The sequence below is a fragment of the Pongo abelii genome, chromosome 1 (assembly GCF_028885655.2).
Source record: "Pongo abelii isolate AG06213 chromosome 1, NHGRI_mPonAbe1-v2.0_pri, whole genome shotgun sequence".
NCBI lineage: Eukaryota > Metazoa > Chordata > Mammalia > Primates > Hominidae > Pongo > Pongo abelii.
Window position 1 is genome coordinate 204,433,754 of NC_071985.2, and position 18,866 is coordinate 204,452,619.

Consider the following 18,866-nt stretch of genomic DNA (forward strand, 5'->3'; position numbering starts at 1 on the left):
TCATTTCCTTATCTCATTTGATTTCTACAGTAGCTCCTGGAGGAGGCGAGTCAGGCTGTTCTTGCCTGTGCCATTTACACATTAGAGTAACTGAAACTCAGTGACAGGAATTTTCTCAAACTAGCAGAATAGCAAAACCAGGTTTGGCATCTGTGCTCTTGACTTCTACTTTTATGCTTTGTTCCCTAAAACTACCTGAGTCAGGCCGGGTGTGGTGGCTCATGCCTGTAATCCCAGCACTCTGGGAGGCCGAGGCGGGCGGATCAGCTGTGGTCAGGAGTTCAAGACCAGCCTGGCCAACATGGTGAAACCCATCTCTACTAAAAATACAAAAATTAGCCGGGCATGGTGGCAGGTGCCTATAATCCCAGCTACTTGGGAGGCTGAGGCAGGAGAATCGCTTGAATCCAGGAGGCAGAGGTTGCAGTGAGCCGAGATCATGCCATTGCACTCCAGCCTGGGAGACAAGAGCAAGACTTCGTCTTAAAAAAAAAAAAAAAAACACGTGAGTCAACCTGCTCTGGATGAGAAGAATGAGGACTGTGTAGGAAAAAGGGGGTTTCTCAGCTTCTCCTGCCCTGGTGGTAATGTTACTACTGTCTTACCCTTAGATTGCAGCAATTTGAGGTCATTAACTACCTGCGCAGTGACATTAACTAAATCTAGTGGTAACTCAGAGAAGCAGCCTCTCTGAATCGCCCTTACAATGCTATTTGGCATTTTTTGTTTTGGTTTGTTTTTTGTTTTTTGGGTTTTTTTGAGACAGGGTCTTGCTGTGTCACTGAGGCTGGAGTGCAGTCACACAATCATAGCTCACTGTGTCCTTAAATTACTGGGCTCAAGCAATCTTCCCACTTCAGCCTCATGAGAAGCCGGGACTGCAGGGCATTATGCCCAGCTAATTTTTTTTTTTTTTTTTTTTTTTTCTGTGGAAACAAGGTCTCACTATGTTGCCCAGGCTGGTCTTGAGCTCCTGGCCTCAAGCAGTCCTCCCACCTTGCCTCCCAAAGTGCTGAGATTATAGGCATGAGCCACCACATCCCATTTTTACTACATGTTTAAGATAAGAATAACTATCTATTTTGGGCCAGGCGCAGTGGCTCATGTGTGTAATCCCAGCACTTTGGGAAGCCAATGCAGGCGAATCACCTGAGACCAGGAGTTCAAGACCAGCCTGACCAATAAGGCAAAACCCTGTCTCTACTAAAAATAAATTAGCCATGTATGGTAGTGCATGCCTGTAATCCCAGCTACTCAGGGGGCTGCAGCATGAGAATCACTTGAACCCAGGAGGCAGAAGTTGCAGTGAGCCAGGATCACGCCATTGTACTCCAGCCTGGGCTACAGAGCAAGACTCTGTCTCCAAAAAAAAAAAATTAAAAAGAATAACAATCTATTTTGCGTAATTATCATGAGGACTCAGACATTCAGAGGAAAGTCCAGATTTTCTTCTTTTTCTAAACATCCTGGATGCTTCCAGTGGATGCTACCCACTATCCTGGATGCTTATTGGCCAAGGAGGGTGAGCTGGGGTTGAATGTGCACAGGGCTCCTTCCTTATGATCCTGGCTTCATCCTCTGACTCAGGAACCTGGCGGACCGAGGCTGTGTTCAGCGAGAAAGCACTGATCCAAGTTCCGAGTGACATCCCTCTTCAGAGCGCTGCCACCATGGGTGTCAATCCCTGCACAGCCTACAGGATGCTGATGGACTTCGAGCAACTGCAGCCAGGTAGGAACCCACAGCATCCAGGATAGCATCCAGGATGTTTAGAAAAAGAAGAAAATCTGGACATTCCTCTGAATGTCTGAGTCCTCATGATAATTACGCAAAATAGATTGTTATTCTTTTTAATTTTTTTTTTTGGAGACAAGAGTCTTGCTCTGTAGCCCAGGCTGGGGTGCAATGGTGTGATCTTGGCTCACTGCAACTTCCGCCTCCTGGGTTCAAGAGCAGGCCAGGGTCTTGCAACTAGGGTGCCACTCACATCCTGACCCCAAGGCCAGGAGAACTTGCAAGGTGGAGGTTTTGAGGGGGTGATGGACCTCTCACCTGGGTGAATGTTGTTGCTTTCACTTAGAAAGATGTTAGCTTGGTTCCTAGGAAACATGCTGAAACCTCATGAGGAGTACACTCTCGAAAACTGCTGCAGGGTCACGTTCTCTAGAGCTTGGGATTGAATTCTGTCATTCAGCAAAAATGTGTTGAGCTGGGCTAAGCTCTGGGATACAAACGCAGACAAGATAGACACAGTCCCTGTGTTTTCAATAAAATGCTGAACTTAGTGTTAATAATTCCACTCAGCATTTACATAGTACTTTCCAGTTCACAGAAGTGCCTTGACAGGCATTATCCCCATTGAGGGCATTAAATCTTCAAAGCATTGCAGTGAGGTTGGTACCATCATTGGTTAAGAGCTCAAGCTCTGGGCAGATAACCTGGGTCTGACCCCAGGCTTCACCTTTCCCTGACTGAATTCGCCTCTCAAATCATCAGATTTTTCTTCTGTAAAATGGGGAGGATAAAGAACGTGGAGGGTGAAACACTACAGCATAATACTTCACACAGTGCTGGGCATACAGTGCAGAGACTGTCCGCTGCTTTTATTCTTCTTCCCTTTCATAAATGGGAAAACTGAGGTCCAGAAAGGTAAACTGTTTGCATGAGATCAGCCAGCAAGTAAATGATAGAGCCAAGAGCTTTTATTTGGGTTTCCCTGAAAGCGGAGCCTAAGACCAGGACTAGGTGCAGAGTTTGTTTGGGAAGAAGAAATGAGGGGGAGTGGGGAGAGTGAGACAGAGATGCAGGCAAAGCCCATGAAGTCCGGTTACTGCTGCGGGCAACTACTGCTCTGGCTGTTTTTTTTGAGATGGAGTCTCACTCTGTCGCCCAGGCTGGAGTGCAGTGGCGCGGGCTCACTGCAACCTCCACCTCCAGGGTTCAAGGGATTCTCCTGCCTCAGCCTCCCAGGTAGCTGGGACTACAGGGGCCTGCCACCACACCTGGCTAATTTTTGTATGTTTAGTAGAAACAGGGTTTCACCATATTGGCCAGGCTGGTCTCTAACTCCTGACCTTGTGATCCGCCCACCTCAGCCTCCCAAAGTGCTGGGATTACAGGCGGGAGCCACCCACCCCCAACCGGCCTGCTCAGTCTTGCTGGGGCCCTCCGAAGACTCTCATAGAACCCGCCGCAGAATTAACCCTTAAGGCTGGGCATGGTGGCTCATGTCTGTAATCCCAGCACTTTGGGAGGCTGAGGCTGACAGATCACTTGAGGTCAGAGGAGGGCATTAACCTCCTGGGCTGCCTCTGCACACCGTGCACATCCGTGAGCCACAGTGGCTGTAGAACTCACCCAAGCCATCTCTCATGCCAGCAAGGAAACTGAGGCCCACAGTTGTTGGAGTGTGATGAAACATGGTGCCCAGCCACTGTCCAAGGCCTGGCTGAAAGCCAGTTCCCACAAAGAGAAATATAGGTTTCTCGCAACTATGGCAAATGGTTCCTGGGAGCCTTTGGTGGAGAAAGCCAGTGGCTGTGACCAGGGACCTTTGCTGGAGTCCTAGTGCAGCAGACGCTTTGTTTGCCTGCATCCCATGCCCTAAAGCCACTTCCCATTTAGACTGCAGCTGTGGTAACAGATGTAGGCGTTTTGACGCTGCCCACCCTAAGTACCCACTGCGCACCTCTCCACTTTCCTGCCTCTAGGCTGATATGGCCTGAACTAGATCACTGTTGAATAAACTTAGGATCTTGCCACGTGTTAAGAATTACATTTTACATTGTAATCAGTTTATACAAATAGGGATATATATATATAATGGAAACCAAAGTTTCGTGAAATACCCTTACTATGTGTGACATACTCTGTTATTTTTTATTCTTTTCTCAATTTTAACTTTAAAAAAAAAGGTGCTTGCAACCAACTAGATTGATTCATAATCCACTAGTGGGTGACAACCTGTACGTTGACCCCTGGTGAAGGAGAGTGGGCATTCTTCTTCCAGGAAGTCCTCTATCTCTAGTTTCAGCCCATTGTGTGACAGATCCCTGCTGCCTCTCAGAAACCAGATAGCATTTCAAAGTCAACAAAGCACTGTCCCGGATGCAATGCATTTGACTCTAATCAGGGGCACTTTTTTTTTTTTTTAAATAGAGGGAGTCTCACTCTGTCACCCAGGCTGGAGTGCAATGGCGTGATCTTGGCTCACTGCAACCTCCACCTCCCGGGTTCAAGCAATTCTCCTGCCTCAGCCTCCCTAGTAGCTGGGATTACATTTTAAGGGAAGGAAACTGAAGTTCACAGAGGTCATGACTTGCCCTGTCTGTTTAGTTACAATCATTGGTGAAGCTGAGACTCATGCCCAGATCCGTCTCATTCCAGAGCCCACATTTTTCCCAGCATGCCACACTGCCTTCCCCAATGGCCAGATCCAAAGCTAAACCTGGGCTTTGCCACAAAACTGTAGGACCCTGTTTCAGGGGCTGCCAGTTTCTCCAGCACAGCTCTAATCCCATTTCAAGGCAGTGCACCTTTATTAAACACTGCGGAGGGGAATAGGGCATGACCCTTCCCTCTCAAGAATCTGCAAGCTGTTGATAGAAATGGACCTATATACAATGAAGTGTAAGACGGGGCAGACCATGGTATGTGCATTAATACAGAGGCCCACAGAGCACTGTGGGAGCACATAGAGGGAACAATCCAGGAAGGCTTCATGAAGGCTGCACTTGAGCTGCGCTTCAAAGGATCTACAGGATTTCAATAGGAAGGAAGAGAGAAGGAGGGAAACATTGCAAACCAAGGAAATAACCTAAGCAAAGACTTGAGGACATAAAAGTTGGGAGGATGATGAAGGCTATAAAATCTTTTACATAGCAGGGCAAGGTCTAAATTATATCCAGTGTAGATGCTGAGTTGCCAAGTCCTGGAAGGCATCGCGAGTGTTGTGGAAGTTTAGGAGGCATTAGGAGAACAGTGAGAAACAGTGAAAGATCTGAGAAGACTCAGCAGCCAGCTCCTGGATCCCTGTTGAGTCTGAGGACTCCCTTGCCTACAGAAGGATCCCCAGCTGGGAGCCTTTGACCTATTGCAGATCTATACAGGGCTTGATTTGGTTCTCTTCCTGGCTCCACAGGGGATTCTGTCATCCAGAATGCATCCAACAGCGGAGTGGGGCAAGCGGTCATCCAGATCGCCGCAGCCCTGGGCCTAAGAACCATCAATGTGGTCCGAGACAGGTGCGTGGGGGAGGAGGCTTCATCCCAGACCATGACTTGGGTCTTTCCCACCTCCCATCCCTGCGGTGCCCAGTTGTCCACCAGAGGGCGCCCTTGCATAAGCATAAACTGGCCTTAGGCATCACTAACAGTTGGTGGCTGAAACAGATGAGTCAGCCCTAAGAAATGAAGTCCAGCTGGCTTTTGGCGATAGGATGAGTGAATCTGACATGTAAAGAGAGGGCAGGAAGGAGGTGGAGACTGCCCTTACTGAATGGCTAAGACTTTCTGAGACTTTTGGCTTGTAATAACCTCATGTTATTGCAAATATGAACTGGGCTGGTCCCAGTTCATATTTGGGAATGTTTTGAGCTGTATTATTCTTTCTGTGAACTATCTAACCCAAGGCTCCTTTACCCTTGCTTTTGTGTGGTACTTGGAGGTGCACTAAATACAGACGTGAAGGAGATGGGCAGGTTTGTCATCTGTCTTTTACAGATGAGGAAACTGAAGTTTCAGGGAGCAGCTTGCCCTGGAAGACACAGCAAGTCAGTAACAGACTCGGTTTCCTCACTTAACTCTCTTTCCATCATATCGTCCAGTTTTTCTAGGCCTCACTGTCCATGAATGTGGCTGTGGCTGTCATGGAAGCCCACTCTTAGGATAATTGACACCAGCTTCAGTTCCTCAGTTGTACTTGCAAAAATCATTCCGTTTGCCTTAACCGAAGAGACCCAGAGCCACTCCTGGGCTAGACTGTGTATGTCCAACACCCTGAAGAGCCACTTGAAAACAGGGGGGAAGTGGAGTTTGTCTTTTCAGTAGAAGAAATCAGGAAGTTAAGTGACTTCTCCCTGGGCGCAGATGGCTTCTAGCACTGTTGAGCTGTCAGGGCCTGTGAAAACCACCCAGTCTCACTCTGTTTCCAGTGAGGAGACAGCCAAGAGCTTTTGAAGCTGGATGAAATTAGGTGGCTGGTCCCTGCTCAAGCCTGGCTTAAACCTAATCCCAGCTTCCTGCAAAAAGAAGCACGGGTTCTCCCAGCTGTGGCAGAGAGGTCCTGGGGGACTTTGGTGGAAAAAGCTGGCAGATGTGACCAGGGACCTATGTTTGGTTTCCAGACCTGATATCCAGAAGCTGAGTGACAGACTGAAGAGCCTGGGGGCTGAGCGTGTCATCACCGAAGAGGAGCTAAGAAGGCCCGAAATGAAAAACTTCTTTAAGGTACCTAGGAAGAGGGACATTGCCCCTCCAGTCCACGCACATCTCCCTGAAGAAAGCTGACATGCATTAGAGAAGCTGGGCACTGGCCCCATTGTTCCTCTCTGGAAACCTCCCTTTGCCCTCTTCTTGGTTGGTTAAAGCCCATTCCCCCTAGCCAGACGGCAGGCAGCATGCGTTAAGTGCCCAGATGCTGGGACGGAGGCACAAGAAACAGACAGAGTTTAGGAAACCCAGTATGACTTGCAGTTTTAAACATTTGTGGTGGGCCACATCAGCCCACATGTGTGACTCTTAGAACTGGCCGGACAGGACCTGAGGAAACAGAGACACAGAAAGAGAAAGAAAAGAAGTAACCTTTCCCGACTACCTGCCTTACATTTTATCTGATATTTCCACAAAAGCTCTTCAAAGGAACTGTCATCTGTTTTACAGATTAGGGAACTAAGACTCAGAAAAGAGGAAATGCTTAACCAAAATCATATAGTTTATAAGGGGGAGAGTCAGAGCTGGCCTCAGTCTCTCTGAACTCAAAGCCTTTTAACCTTCCAGAACCTCCACCCCACAACATGCCTAGTAAGTGACCAGACCCTCAGCCCCTTTTCACTGAACCATCTGGAGGAACCAAAGACACACACTCGAGAGCATGCGTTTCTTGCGAACACTTCTGAAGCAGTAGATCAGCATATATAATATCAGCTGAGTCAAAGGACTGAAAAGGGGGGCACCCAGGGAGCTGAAACCCACCAAACTGCATGCAGATGCCCTTTGCCTATTCTTTCCCAGAGAAGATGACTTCTGCCAGGTCCTAAAATGGACAACAGGATTAAGTTGCTACAGAAAAGGCCCTTCTTGGCCGGATGAGGTGGCTCACACCTGTAATCCCAACACTTCAGGAGGCCAAGGCAGGCAGATTGCTTGAGTCTGAGAGTTTGAGACTAACCTGAGCAACATAGTGAGACCTCTATCTCTACAAAAAAAAAATTTTTTTTTAATTATCTGGGCATCATGATACTCATCTGCAGTCCCAGCTACTTGGGAGGCTGAGGTGGGAGGATTGCTTGAGCCCGGGAGGGTGAGGTAGCAGTGAGCCATGATTGCACTACTGCACTCCAGCCTGGGTAACAGAGCGAGACCCTGTCTTAGAAAGAAAAAGAAAAAAGAAAGAAAAGACCCTTCCTAAGCAGAGAAAAAGGTGAGTTCAGAGGCATAAACACACACACACATACACGCGTGCGTGCACGCAAACAAAGGCATAAACATCTCATTTACTCCCTCCTTTTAACACAGCACTTGGGCAAGCTTCAGACCCCATATGTAGAGCGGGGATGCTCCCTCACTGCACTTTTGTTGTTTTCCAGGAGATGCCCCAGCCACGGCTTGCTCTCAACTGTGTTGGTGGGAAAAGCTCCACAGAGCTGCTGCGGCAGTTAGCGTAAGTCCCTTGGGCCTGCAGGTCCAGCTCGCCGGAGCTCTCCAGGTCTTTAGCTGGGAGGACCATCAAGTGACTGAGTCCCATGGCCAGTTCGAGCCAAAGCCAAGTCAGCACAGTGTTGAGTGGAAACTAGGACCAAAGTCATCCAGCTATTTGGGCACTGCTTTCTCAGCCTTCCCCTTTGTAGATGACCAAAATTTTGGCCTATCCAGGTTTATTTTTCCAAGGGACCCCAGAAGTAGACTGCTAAGCTGCCTGCCATAGAGGAAGAGTCAAGGATTTATAACCTAGGGATGTCTGAAAAAGTCACTTAGTCCTAGCTTATTTAACCTTTCAAAATTTGTTTTAGCTTTTAAAATAGATTCTAATTTTAAAGGTAACATTATGCTTATTACAAAACATTTTGAAAACATGTAAAAGTGCAAAGGAAAACTTAAGCATAAAAGTTTCCTGTTGGCTGGTCACTGTGGCTCATGCCTATAATCCCAGTACTTTGGGAGGCCAAGGAGGAAGCATCACTTGAGGCCAGGAGTTCGAGACCAGCCTGGGTAACATAGCGAGACCCCATCACTACAAAAAAAAAATAATAATTTTTTTTTTTAAGTTACCTGGCCAGGCATAGTGGTTCATGCTTGTAATCCCAACAAGACAGGCAGATCACTTGAGGCCAGGAGTTTAAGACTAGCCTGACCAACATGGCGAAACTCCATCTCTACTAAAAATACAAAAAAACTAGCCGGGTGTGGTGGTAGGCACCTGTAATCCCAGCTACTCGGGAGGCTGAGGCACAAGAATCATTTGAATCCAGGAGGTGGAGGTTGCAGTGAGCCGAGATCGCACCACTCTACTCCAGCCTGGGTGACAAAGGGAGATTCTATCTCAAAAAAGAAAAAAAAGTTACCTATCACCCCACCACCAAGGGGGATAAGCCCTGTTGACAATATTAATGCATGTCCTTCCATTCTTCTTTCCCTTAATATAAGCTTCTAGGCCGGGCACAGTGGCTCAAGCCTATAATCCCAGCACTTTGGGAGGCCGAGGCGGGTGGATCACGAGGTCAGGAGTTCCGAGACAATCCTAGCTAACACGGTGAAACCCAGTGTCTACTAAAAATACAAAAAATTAGCCAGGCGTGGTGGCGGGCACCTGTAGTCACAGCTGCTCAGGAGTCTGAGGCAGGAGAATGGCGTGAACCCAGAAGGCGGAGCTTGCGGTGGGCCGAGATTTCGCCACTGCACTCCAGCCTGGGCGACAGAGGGAGACTCCATCTCAAAAAATAAAAATAAAATAAAAGTAAGCTTCTTGAGCTAGAGTGTGCGTAAAAAGCCACTTCCTAACTAAAGCAGGAACCCCCTCAATAGCATGGATTCAGCTAGCACATACTTGCTGAGCACTTACTAGCTACCAGGTACAGAGAGGGCTGCGACACTGATGTGCCCTCTGAGAATTCACAGGCTAGATGAGCAGGTGAGTCACGTGGCCAGAGCGCTGTGGTGAGTATTCACCATGCACCAGACTGTGTGCAGTGCTTGACTTACCCCTCCCACAACCACCTAGACAGGAGGTGCAGTTCTAACCTCTGTTTTATACTTTTAAACAATGAGGCCCAGGCCGGGCGCAGTGGCTCATGCCTGTAAACCTAGCATTTTGGGAGGCCAAGGCAAGTGGATCACCTGAGGTCAAGAATTCGAGACCATCCTGGCCAACATGGTGAAACCTCGTCTCTACTAAAAATACAAAAATTCGCTAGGCATGGTGGTGGGTGCCTGTAATCCCAGCTACTTGGGAGGCTAAGGCAGGAGAATCGCTTGAACCCAGGAGGTGGAGGTTGCAGTGAGCCAAGATCGTGTCATTGCACTCTAGCCTGGGCTTCAGAGAAAGACTGTGTCTCAAAAAACAAACAAACAAAAAAAAAAAAACTGAGGCCCAAAGAGGTCAAGTACCTGGCCCAAAGTCTAGTCAGCAGGAGAGCCAGGCTTGACCCCACATTTGAGCACACCACTTCAGCCCTATACCTGATAGCCCCTGCGGCAGACCTCAATCCCAATGTCATTGGAGGAGGAAGCGTTGTTACGGGTGTAGGCACTGGAGTCAGAATGGCTGGGTTCAAGCCCCAGCTCTGTGACTTACTAGCTGTGGGCCTATAGAAAGTTAGGCAATACATGAAAAACAATCCAGGCCTCCGTCTCTTCATCTGTAAAATGGGGGTTATATAAACCCTCTGCCTCTGAAGGGTAGTCTAACACAGGGGTCCCCAGCCCCCAGGCCACAGACCAGTACCAGTTCGTGGCCTGTTAGGAACCAGGTCACGCAGCAGGAGATGAGTGGTGGGTGAGCAAGCATGGCCGTCTGAGCTCCGCCTCCTGACAGATCAGCGGCAGCATTCGATTCTCATGGGCATGTGAACCCTATTGTGAACCACGCATGCAAGGGATCTAGGTCCCATGCTCCTTATGAGAATCTGAGGTGGAACAGTTTCATCACAAAACCATCTCCCCCACTCCAGTCCATGGAAAAATTGTCTTCCATGAAAGCGATCCTGGTGCCAACAAGGTTAGGGACCGCTGGTCTAAAGGACACTGGGTGATATACAAATTGCTGTACAAATGATGGATGGACTTCAGCTTTCTCGTCTCTAAAACAAGGTTGTTATGAGGATTCCCTAAGGCAGTACATGCAAAATGCTTAGAACTATGCCTGGCACATAATAGAAGCCTGGTAAGTGTCAGCTAGTCTGATTAGACGAAGTGCAGCAGGGATACAGAGGAGAGAGGGCTTGGCTCCCAGGAGCTACTTTCTACAGCAGGTGGCAGTCGAGGGGCACTTAAGACCAAACTACCCAGCAGCCTCAGGGACAGAAGTACCTGCCCTAGGACAGCAGCTCCTTCTATTCGGTAGTTTTGAAAGTCTACCTTGTGTTGTCCCCAAATGTGCCTGAAGTCATCCTTGATCAACAGACTCCTAGAAGAGCCAGGGAGTGGAGAGGAGAATATAGGTGAACTCCAGGCTTATTCAAGCATGTGAACTCCAGGCTTATTCACTTAAAAATTATATTAGCCTCACTCCTGTATGTCAGCTGACGTGGGGGTGTGGGTGTCAGACAGCAGGTACTGAGAAGGCACCTCCTGCAGTGAGAGGATGCTTGTCATTGTTCCCTGCACCGTCCACATCACTCCTTATCTGTAGAGCTGTTTCCTCACGTTGATTCTTAGAATGAGCATTGGCAGATGAAGAGATGAGGTCTGGGCCATTTTCACTGCATCACCCAAGGTCGGACACCTGTGAGAGCAGAGCCAAGGCTGAACTCAGGTCTCGAGCTCATCTGGGGGGAGCATGTTTCTTTTCAGCACTTAATCAAAGCCTGACTGGGTGGGTTAGATCAGTGGATTCCCAACCGTGGCTAAACACCCAAGTCATCCAGAGCGGGTGTGTGTGTATGTTTAATATGCATTCTCGTCTCCTGATTCATTGGGTCTGGGATTGGACCTAGGAATCTGGTTTCTTTGTTGTTTTGTTTTGTGTTGAGATGGTCTCACTGTGTTGCCTAGGCTGGAGTGCAGCAGTGCAATCTTAGCCCACTGCAGCCTCAACCTCCCAGGCTCAAGTGATCCTCCCACCTCAGCCTCCTGAGTGGGGCCACAGGCGTGTACCACCATGCCCAGCTAATTTTTTTTATTATTATTTGTAGACACAGGGTCTCACTATGTTGCCCAGGCTGGCCTCAAACTCCTGGGCTCAGGCAATCCTCCTGCCTTGGCCTCCCAAAGTGCTGGTATTACAGGTGTGAGCTGCCATCCCCAGCATGCGTTTATTTATTCATTCATTCATTCATTCATTTATTTTCTGAGACAGGGTCTCACTCTGTTGCTCAGGCTGGAGCGCAGTAGTGCGATCAGGGCTCACTGCAGCCTCAATTTCATGGCCTCAGGTGATTCTCCAACCTCAGCCTCCCGAGAAGCTGGGACTACAGGCATGCCACCTTGCCCGGCTAATTTTTTGTACTTTTTTTGTAGAGATGGGGTCTCATTTTGTTGCCCAATCTGGTCTTGAACTCCTGGGCTCAAGTGATCCACCTGCCTCAACCTCCCAAAGTGCTGGGATTATAGGCATGAGCCACTGCACCCAGCTGGAATCTGTATTTTTCAGCCTTTCCCAGAGATTCTGAGAGCAGGGTTTATAAAGGAACCAGGGCTGGAGTAGAAGCGCCATGGCAGGTTCAGGAAGGGCTCTGTCTCTGCCTTGCACCCACTCTTTGTTCTCTTTGGACTCTTTAGGCGTGGAGGAACCATGGTAACCTATGGGGGGATGGCCAAGCAGCCCGTCATAGCCTCTGTGGTAAGCTGGGTGCGGGGGGAGGCATGCCTGGAGCCGGGCCAGTCACCTCAGCCAGGCCACATCCCCTGGCACGACAGCTGTCTAAACAGGCAATGCCCCATCCCTGGAGGGGAGTCTGTACCCTTAAGCGGTGCCTGAAGTTCCTGCCCTCAGTGCCCAGCATGTCCTTCCTGTGTCTGCAGAGCCTGCTCATTTTTAAGGATCTCAAACTTCGGGGCTTTTGGTTGTCCCAGTGGAAGAAGGACCACAGTCCAGGTGAGTGCATGGCCCAGTGCCAAGAGTCACAGATGAGGGCAGTGCCTAAAAATGGCAGCAGAAATGACCAGCTATTCTGAGCCCTGGAGGGGTGATTGGGTCACCAGCCCCACAGAAGGATCAAAGAGAATAGCCTTAGCCCAGCTACAGTCAGCAAATAGTTATTGGACTAAACTGGGTTAGTCTTAGGGGCACAGAACAAGACAGACACTGCCCCCATCCTGAAGAGCTGACAGTGGGGAAAGATGGATAGCCAAGCAGAGAGAATAGACTGGAGCCAGCCTGCCTGGGTTCAAATTCTGCTTCCACACTACTGGATAGAGGTTCTGCCTAGCCAGCGGTGGGACCTTGGGCAAGTTACTTAATCTCTGCCTCAGTTTAAATGTCATAAGTTTAAATTCTTGTTAGCCGTGTTTGACAGAGGAGGAAATTGAGGTTCAGAGTGGTTAAGTAGCATGCCCAAAGTCACCTGCCCACAGGGAGGGATGCAGCCAGGATGTAAACAGATCATCTCCCTGTTCATCTCCTGGAGGACTGGCTCCCCAGAATGGGATCTCCAAACTCAAGACAAAGAATAACATGGAGTTATCCAAGTGAAGGGGAGGAAGATGGTGGCATGAAGGCAGTGTTGCAGGTAGAAAAAATCGAAAATCACATGTGCAACTAGGCACTGAAGTGGTTCCGAGCGACCTGGAGCACTAGATCTGAGCTGGGGCTAGAAAATTGAGTGAGTGGGTTGTGACCAGGTTACAAAGGCCTTACAAACCTGACTAAGGCATTCAGACTCACTGGGGGTTTTTTGCTGTTTTGGGGGGTATTTTTTTTTTAGACAAGGTATTGCTCTGTTGCCCTGGCTGGAGTGCAGTGGTGTGGTCACAGATCACTACAGCCTCAACCTCCTCGGTTCAGGTGATCCTCCCACCTCAGCCTCCCAAGTAGCTAGGCCACAGGCACACGCCACCACATCCAGCTAGTTTTTGTATTTTTAGTAGAGATGGGGTTTCATCATGTTGCCCAGGCTGGTCTCAAACTCCTGGGCTCAAGTGATCCACCCGCCTCAGCCTCCCAGAGTGCTGGGATTATAGGCATGAGTCACCACGCCCAGACAAGACTCATGCTTAAAGGCAACTGAGGAGCCACTGAAGTGTTTTAACCAGTAGATATGACTAGATTTGAAGGCTGAATGAATTTATGTCTATGGAAAAACACCTCTCAGCCGAGGCCTTCACTTCTCAACTTCCTGTACCATATAGGGTCCTTCGCGGGAGGCAGGCCCAGGAAGGGGACATTGGTGGTGTCAGGTTGTGGGGTTCTAAGGGAGTCCTGGGCTCTCAGGGAGAGCACCATTTCCTGAGCAGAGCTCGACCGTTCCACATCACTTGGCGTGCCAGGCACGCCCACTCCCTCCCTGGGCCTCCTCTGGCCTCCCTGCCTCTGCCATCATTCTCCCCCCACCATTCAGTGCTCCTGGCTCCACTGCGGCCAGGTTCTGTGAGTCTGTGCCATCTTAGCCACCACTCTGAAGGGTGGTCTCTGCCTGCCTGCCCCTCAGCCCCTAGAGCCGCTCCTATGTTCCTCTCTTCCCCATCTGGACCTCACTGTCCTAAAGATAGGCAGGGACCAGGCTGCCTCCATAGCCACCCTATCCTTGGCACAGCCAGGACCCTCAAGGCTTTATTGGAGCTCGGTGCCAGCTCCTGCCCATAGGGCAGCCCCGTGCCACATCTCACCAAGCCCCAGCTGCTGTTCTCCTGTCTGATTTCCTCCAACCTTCTGCAGACCAGTTCAAGGAGCTGATCCTCACACTGTGCGATCTCATCCGCCGAGGCCAGCTCACAGCCCCAGCCTGCTCCCAGGTCCCGCTGCAGGACTACCAGTCTGCCTTGGAAGCCTCCATGAAGCCCTTCATATCTTCAAAGCAGATTCTCACCATGTGATCATCCCAAAAGAGCTGGAGTGACATGGGAGGGGAGGCAGATCTGAGGGGCTGGGTGCAGTCCTCTCAGTTGGGGCTTCCACCTTCCCCAGACTACTGCTCTCCTCAGTGCCTCTTCCTATTAGGAGGATGGTGAAGCCAGCCATGGTTTTCCCCAGGGCTAGCCTTAAGGTATCTAATAAAGTCTGAAGTCTCCCTTCCAAAAAGTAGAAGTCATCCCTGTCGAGAAGGACCATCACTGTGCACTGGTCAGCTCACAGCACCAAGAGGCCCCTTTCCTGCTTTTCTGTCACGTGTTCCCCCAGTAATCATTTTCTGACCACCCTGAAAGCAAAGCCTAGGTGGGTACTGGCAGTGCAAAGGCCAGTAGGCCACCATCCCTGGCCCCATGCTGCACAAGCCCACAGAGGAGGGTCCTGTAGAACGAACGCTTTGATGTGCTTCTCAGGTATTGTGCGGCCCAGTCCAGGGCTCGGGGAGGATCAGCTGCATGGAAGAGTGAATGCCACTCTGAGGTCATCAGAGCCCTGAGGAACTTGGACGTGGGGTCTCCACTGTCATGGAACTACCGTTCTAACTGGAGACATAGACAATATACCAGTGGTTCTCAACCAGAGGCAATTTTACCCCCAGGAGACATTTGACAATGTCTGGGGATATTTCTGGCTGTCACAGCTTGGGAAGGAGGTTGCTACTGGCATCTAGCAGGCAGAGTGAGTGCTGCTGTTAAACCCACCACAGGACACAAAACAGCCTCCTGCAACAAAGAATTATCCAAGGCCTGGCGCGGTGGCTCACACCTGTAATCTCAGCACTTTGGGAAGCCAAGGCAAGCGGATCACTTGAGCCCAGGAGTTCAAGGTCAACCTAGGTAACATGGTGAAACGCCATCTCTACAAAAAATACAAACATTAGCCAGGCATGGTGCTGTGCACCTGTAGTCCCAGCTACTCGTGAGGTTGAGGTGGGAAGATCACCTGAGCCTGGGAGGTCTAGACTGCAGTGAGCCATGATCATGCCACTGCACTCCAGCCTAGGCAACAGAGCAAGACCCTATCTCAAAAAAAAAAAAAAAAAAAATCCAGCCCCAAATGTTCAATGTTCATGAGGTCGTTGATAAACCGTGCATTAAACAATCTCACAGTAATTACCATAGTGACTAATGCTGTAAAGAAGATATGTGGGGTGCTGTAAGAGCAGAATAAAGATCTTGCCCTAGGCCCCAGGGTCAGGGGTATGCTTCCTTGAGGTGAAGTTTGAAGGTGGGCTCTGGCAAATGAGTGAGCTTTGTTCAGGCCGAGAGAAGAGCTTGACATGTGACTTTTTGGTATTTGCTTCACGATTCATTTGCTCAAAGCAAAGCACAGAGGCTTCAGGGTGTCTCCCTTATCACGTGGCCCTCTGTACCCTATACTCAGGAGCCTCATTCAGGACATATTTATTGAGGGCCTAGTGAGTGCCCAAAGCTAAGGATACCAATGAAGAAGTGCTGCTGGCCCTCAGGTTGCTTAGCCTAGTGCAAGATTGACCAGTACAGTATAATGATGAGGTCACTGACATGGAGGTGTTCAGAGGGCCTTGAGAGGACACACAGGGGCCCCAGCTCTGCCTGAGGGCATCAAGGAAGGATTCCTAGAGGAAGTGTCTCCCACAGCCAGTCTTGAAAACTGAGCAGGAAACTGCGTACCAAGCAAAGCCAACAGCACATGTGAGAGTTTAGAGGCCTGGGAGCCTGGCATTCAGGGAACTGCAGTCAAGTGTAGCTGCTGCCTTAGACGTGGGGGAAATATGGGAACTGAGGTGGGAGATGTGGGCAAGGGTCAGATCACAAAGGACCATGATGTCAGGACTTACCCTGAAGCCCTAGGGAGGCACCAAGGGATTTTAGGCAGCGGAGCGATATGGAAAAAACTGGCTCGGAAGTTTTTATTTTATTTATTTATTTTATTTATTTATTTTTTTTGAGACGAAGTCTCACACTGTCGCCCTTGCTGGTGTGCAGTGCAGCGATCTCGGCTCGCTGCAGCCTCCACCTCCTGGGTTCAAGCAATTCTCCTGCCTCAGCCTCCCGAGTGGCTGGGACTACAGGTGCACGCCACCACACCCGGCTAATTTTTGTATTTTTAGTTTCACTATGTTGGCCAGGCTGGTCTTGAACTCCTGACCTCGTGATCCGCCCACCTCGGCCTCCCAAAGTACTGGGTTTACAGGTGTAAGACACCGTGCCCGGCTGGAAGGTTTAATTGCATGCCAGATTGCACACGGACTCCCAGCGTAATCATCTTTTCTTTGGAAGCATCTTTTGTGTCCACTGGAAAAAAGGACTCAGCTTCAGCCTGGGGCTGGGAAAGGTCTGCATTGCCCTCTGGGGAAAATTTGCCACCTTCTGGGCTCAAGATCAGCCCCAACTCTTTACTGTTCCCTGTCCTCTAGGTTAGTGGGACAAGTGATTGTACAGATGATCAATGCAGGCAAGTGAAAAAAGCCTAAGAAGGAGGGAAGGCTGCCAGAGGCCACAGGAGTAAAATTAAGGTTAGGTTCTTTAGGCCAGTTGAGGTGCCTCACACCTATAATTAGCCAGGTGTGCTGGTACGTGCCTGTAGTCCCAACTACTCAGGAGGCTGAGGCAGGAGAATCACTTGAACCTGGGAGGCGGAGGTTGCAGTGAGCTGAGATCGCACCACTGCACTTCAGCCTGGGCAAGAGAGAGAGACTCTGTCTTAAAAAAAAAAAAAAAAAAAATAGGATTCTTCAAGGGGAATCCATAAGGTTGGGGTTTACGGAGAGTGGTAAGCCTGAGTCCTGGTGAAGGAGCAGGCCCCTGGTGCCCACTCTAAGAGTAGGCATATAGGAATGTTCGTAACACCATGCTTCAAGATCTGGAGGAACGTGCAGAATGCCTGAGAACAGTGAAGGCATTGATTCCTTGTACCTTTAGGGGTCTGGAGGTGACATTTGGGCTGGTCTTTAAAGGATGATTATAATTTACTCAGGGAAGGGTGACAAGCATTACAGACTAAGAGACGAGATTAGGCAGTTACAGAGACAGGGCATTTATGTTAGAACTATCTCATTTTCCCCATTCTCTTCCTGAGAATTAAAACCTACAACTTTTAGGTGGGTACATGGTAGGCCGGAATAAACACTGTTTCTCTGCATCCCTTGCAGCTGACAAGATCTGCCCCAAGTGATGTAAGCAGAGGTGTTAGGTGTCAGTTTCTTAAGAACCTCTTTTTTTTTTTTTTGGAGAGATGATGGAGTCTTGCTCTGTCACCTAGGTTGGAGTGCAGTGGTGCAATCTCGGCTCACTGCAATTTCCACCACCCAGGTCCAAGCAATTCTCCTGCCTCAGCCTCCCGAGTAGCTCGGATTACAGGTGCCTGCCACCACGCCCAGCTAGTTTTTGTATTTTTAGTAGAAACAGCATTTCACCATGTTGGACAGGCTGGTCTCGAACTCCTGACCTCAGGTGATCCGCTGGCCTCTGCCTCCCAAAGTGCTGGGATTACAGGTGTAAGCCACTGTGCCCTGCCCAGGAACCTTTTTAAAATATAGCTGGCCTGCATCCTGTACCTTTTTCTTCCCCTTCCCCTTCCACCCTCCTTGTAGCTGTGATACACAGACATGATTCCTGGAGTTTACCCAGCCATCTTTGACTACGTTGTTTTTTTTTTATTTTTTTGAGACAGAGTCTGGCTCTGTCGCCCAGGCTGGAGTGCAGTGGCACGATGTCAGCTCACTGCAAGCTCCGCCTCCTGGGTTCACGCCATTTTCCTGCCTCAGCCTCCTGAATAGCTGGGACTACAGGCGCCTGCCACCGCACCCGGCTAATTTTTTTGTATTTTTAGTAGAGACAGGGTTTCACTGTGTTAGCCAGGATGGTCTCGATCTCCTGACCTCGTGATCCGCCCGCCTCGGCCTCCCAAAGTGCTGGGATTACAGGCGTGAGCCACCGCGCCCGGCCTTGACTATGTTAAGAATGGGACAGCAGCAAGATCAAAGGAGCCTGGCTCCCTGACACCCAGAATCCCCAACTGTCCACCTCAGGACTTGTTTTACATGAGAAATAAGCTTCTGTTTTATTCAAGCCCCTAGTATTTGGGGTTTCACTGAACCTAATCCTAAGTAATACAAATTCAATGATTTAACTTAGATTGAAATCAAGTCAATCTGAAGCCGACAAAGGGAATTGTGGCAGTTTATGATTCCCAGCTAAGGAATTTGGACTTTATTGTGTTGGCAGTAAGGAACAAAAGATTTCTGAGACAGAAGATCAGAACTGCTTTGAAAAAAAATCCCTCCAGCAGTAGCCTGGAGGACAGTTTGGAGGAGGGAAGCACTAAAGAAAGAGATAAAATCAGAGACTCCCAGGTTCTGAATTTCAGGTAGGTAAACCCACCCCGCCCCCTTCCACTAAATGTCAGAGACCAACTAGGGGTTGCCGACATTTCAGAGGCCAACA

General features: G+C 49.4%; 1 protein-coding gene across 4 annotated transcripts in view; it reads left to right on the forward strand.

The window, feature by feature from the left end:
• The window catches only part of MECR (mitochondrial trans-2-enoyl-CoA reductase), a 40,054-nt gene extending 24,503 nt beyond the window's left edge, over nucleotides 1-15,551 (forward strand). The window contains exons 4-10 of one of the 4 annotated variants that reach the window (XM_024234247.3): nucleotides 1,588-1,731; nucleotides 5,141-5,243; nucleotides 6,344-6,446; nucleotides 7,805-7,878; nucleotides 12,153-12,213; nucleotides 12,396-12,468; nucleotides 14,248-15,551. In XM_024234247.3, coding sequence (XP_024090015.1) covers nucleotides 1,588-1,731; nucleotides 5,141-5,243; nucleotides 6,344-6,446; nucleotides 7,805-7,878; nucleotides 12,153-12,213; nucleotides 12,396-12,468; nucleotides 14,248-14,405 — 716 coding nt within the window. In that variant the 3' untranslated portion in view covers nucleotides 14,406-15,551. The remainder of the gene's footprint in view (nucleotides 1-1,587; nucleotides 1,732-5,140; nucleotides 5,244-6,343; nucleotides 6,447-7,804; nucleotides 7,879-12,152; nucleotides 12,214-12,395; nucleotides 12,469-14,247) is intronic. The other 3 variants (XM_054538527.2, XM_024234250.3, XM_063713920.1) reach the window with 3 other exon arrangements.
• Nucleotides 15,552-18,866: the final 3,315 nt, after the last annotated feature.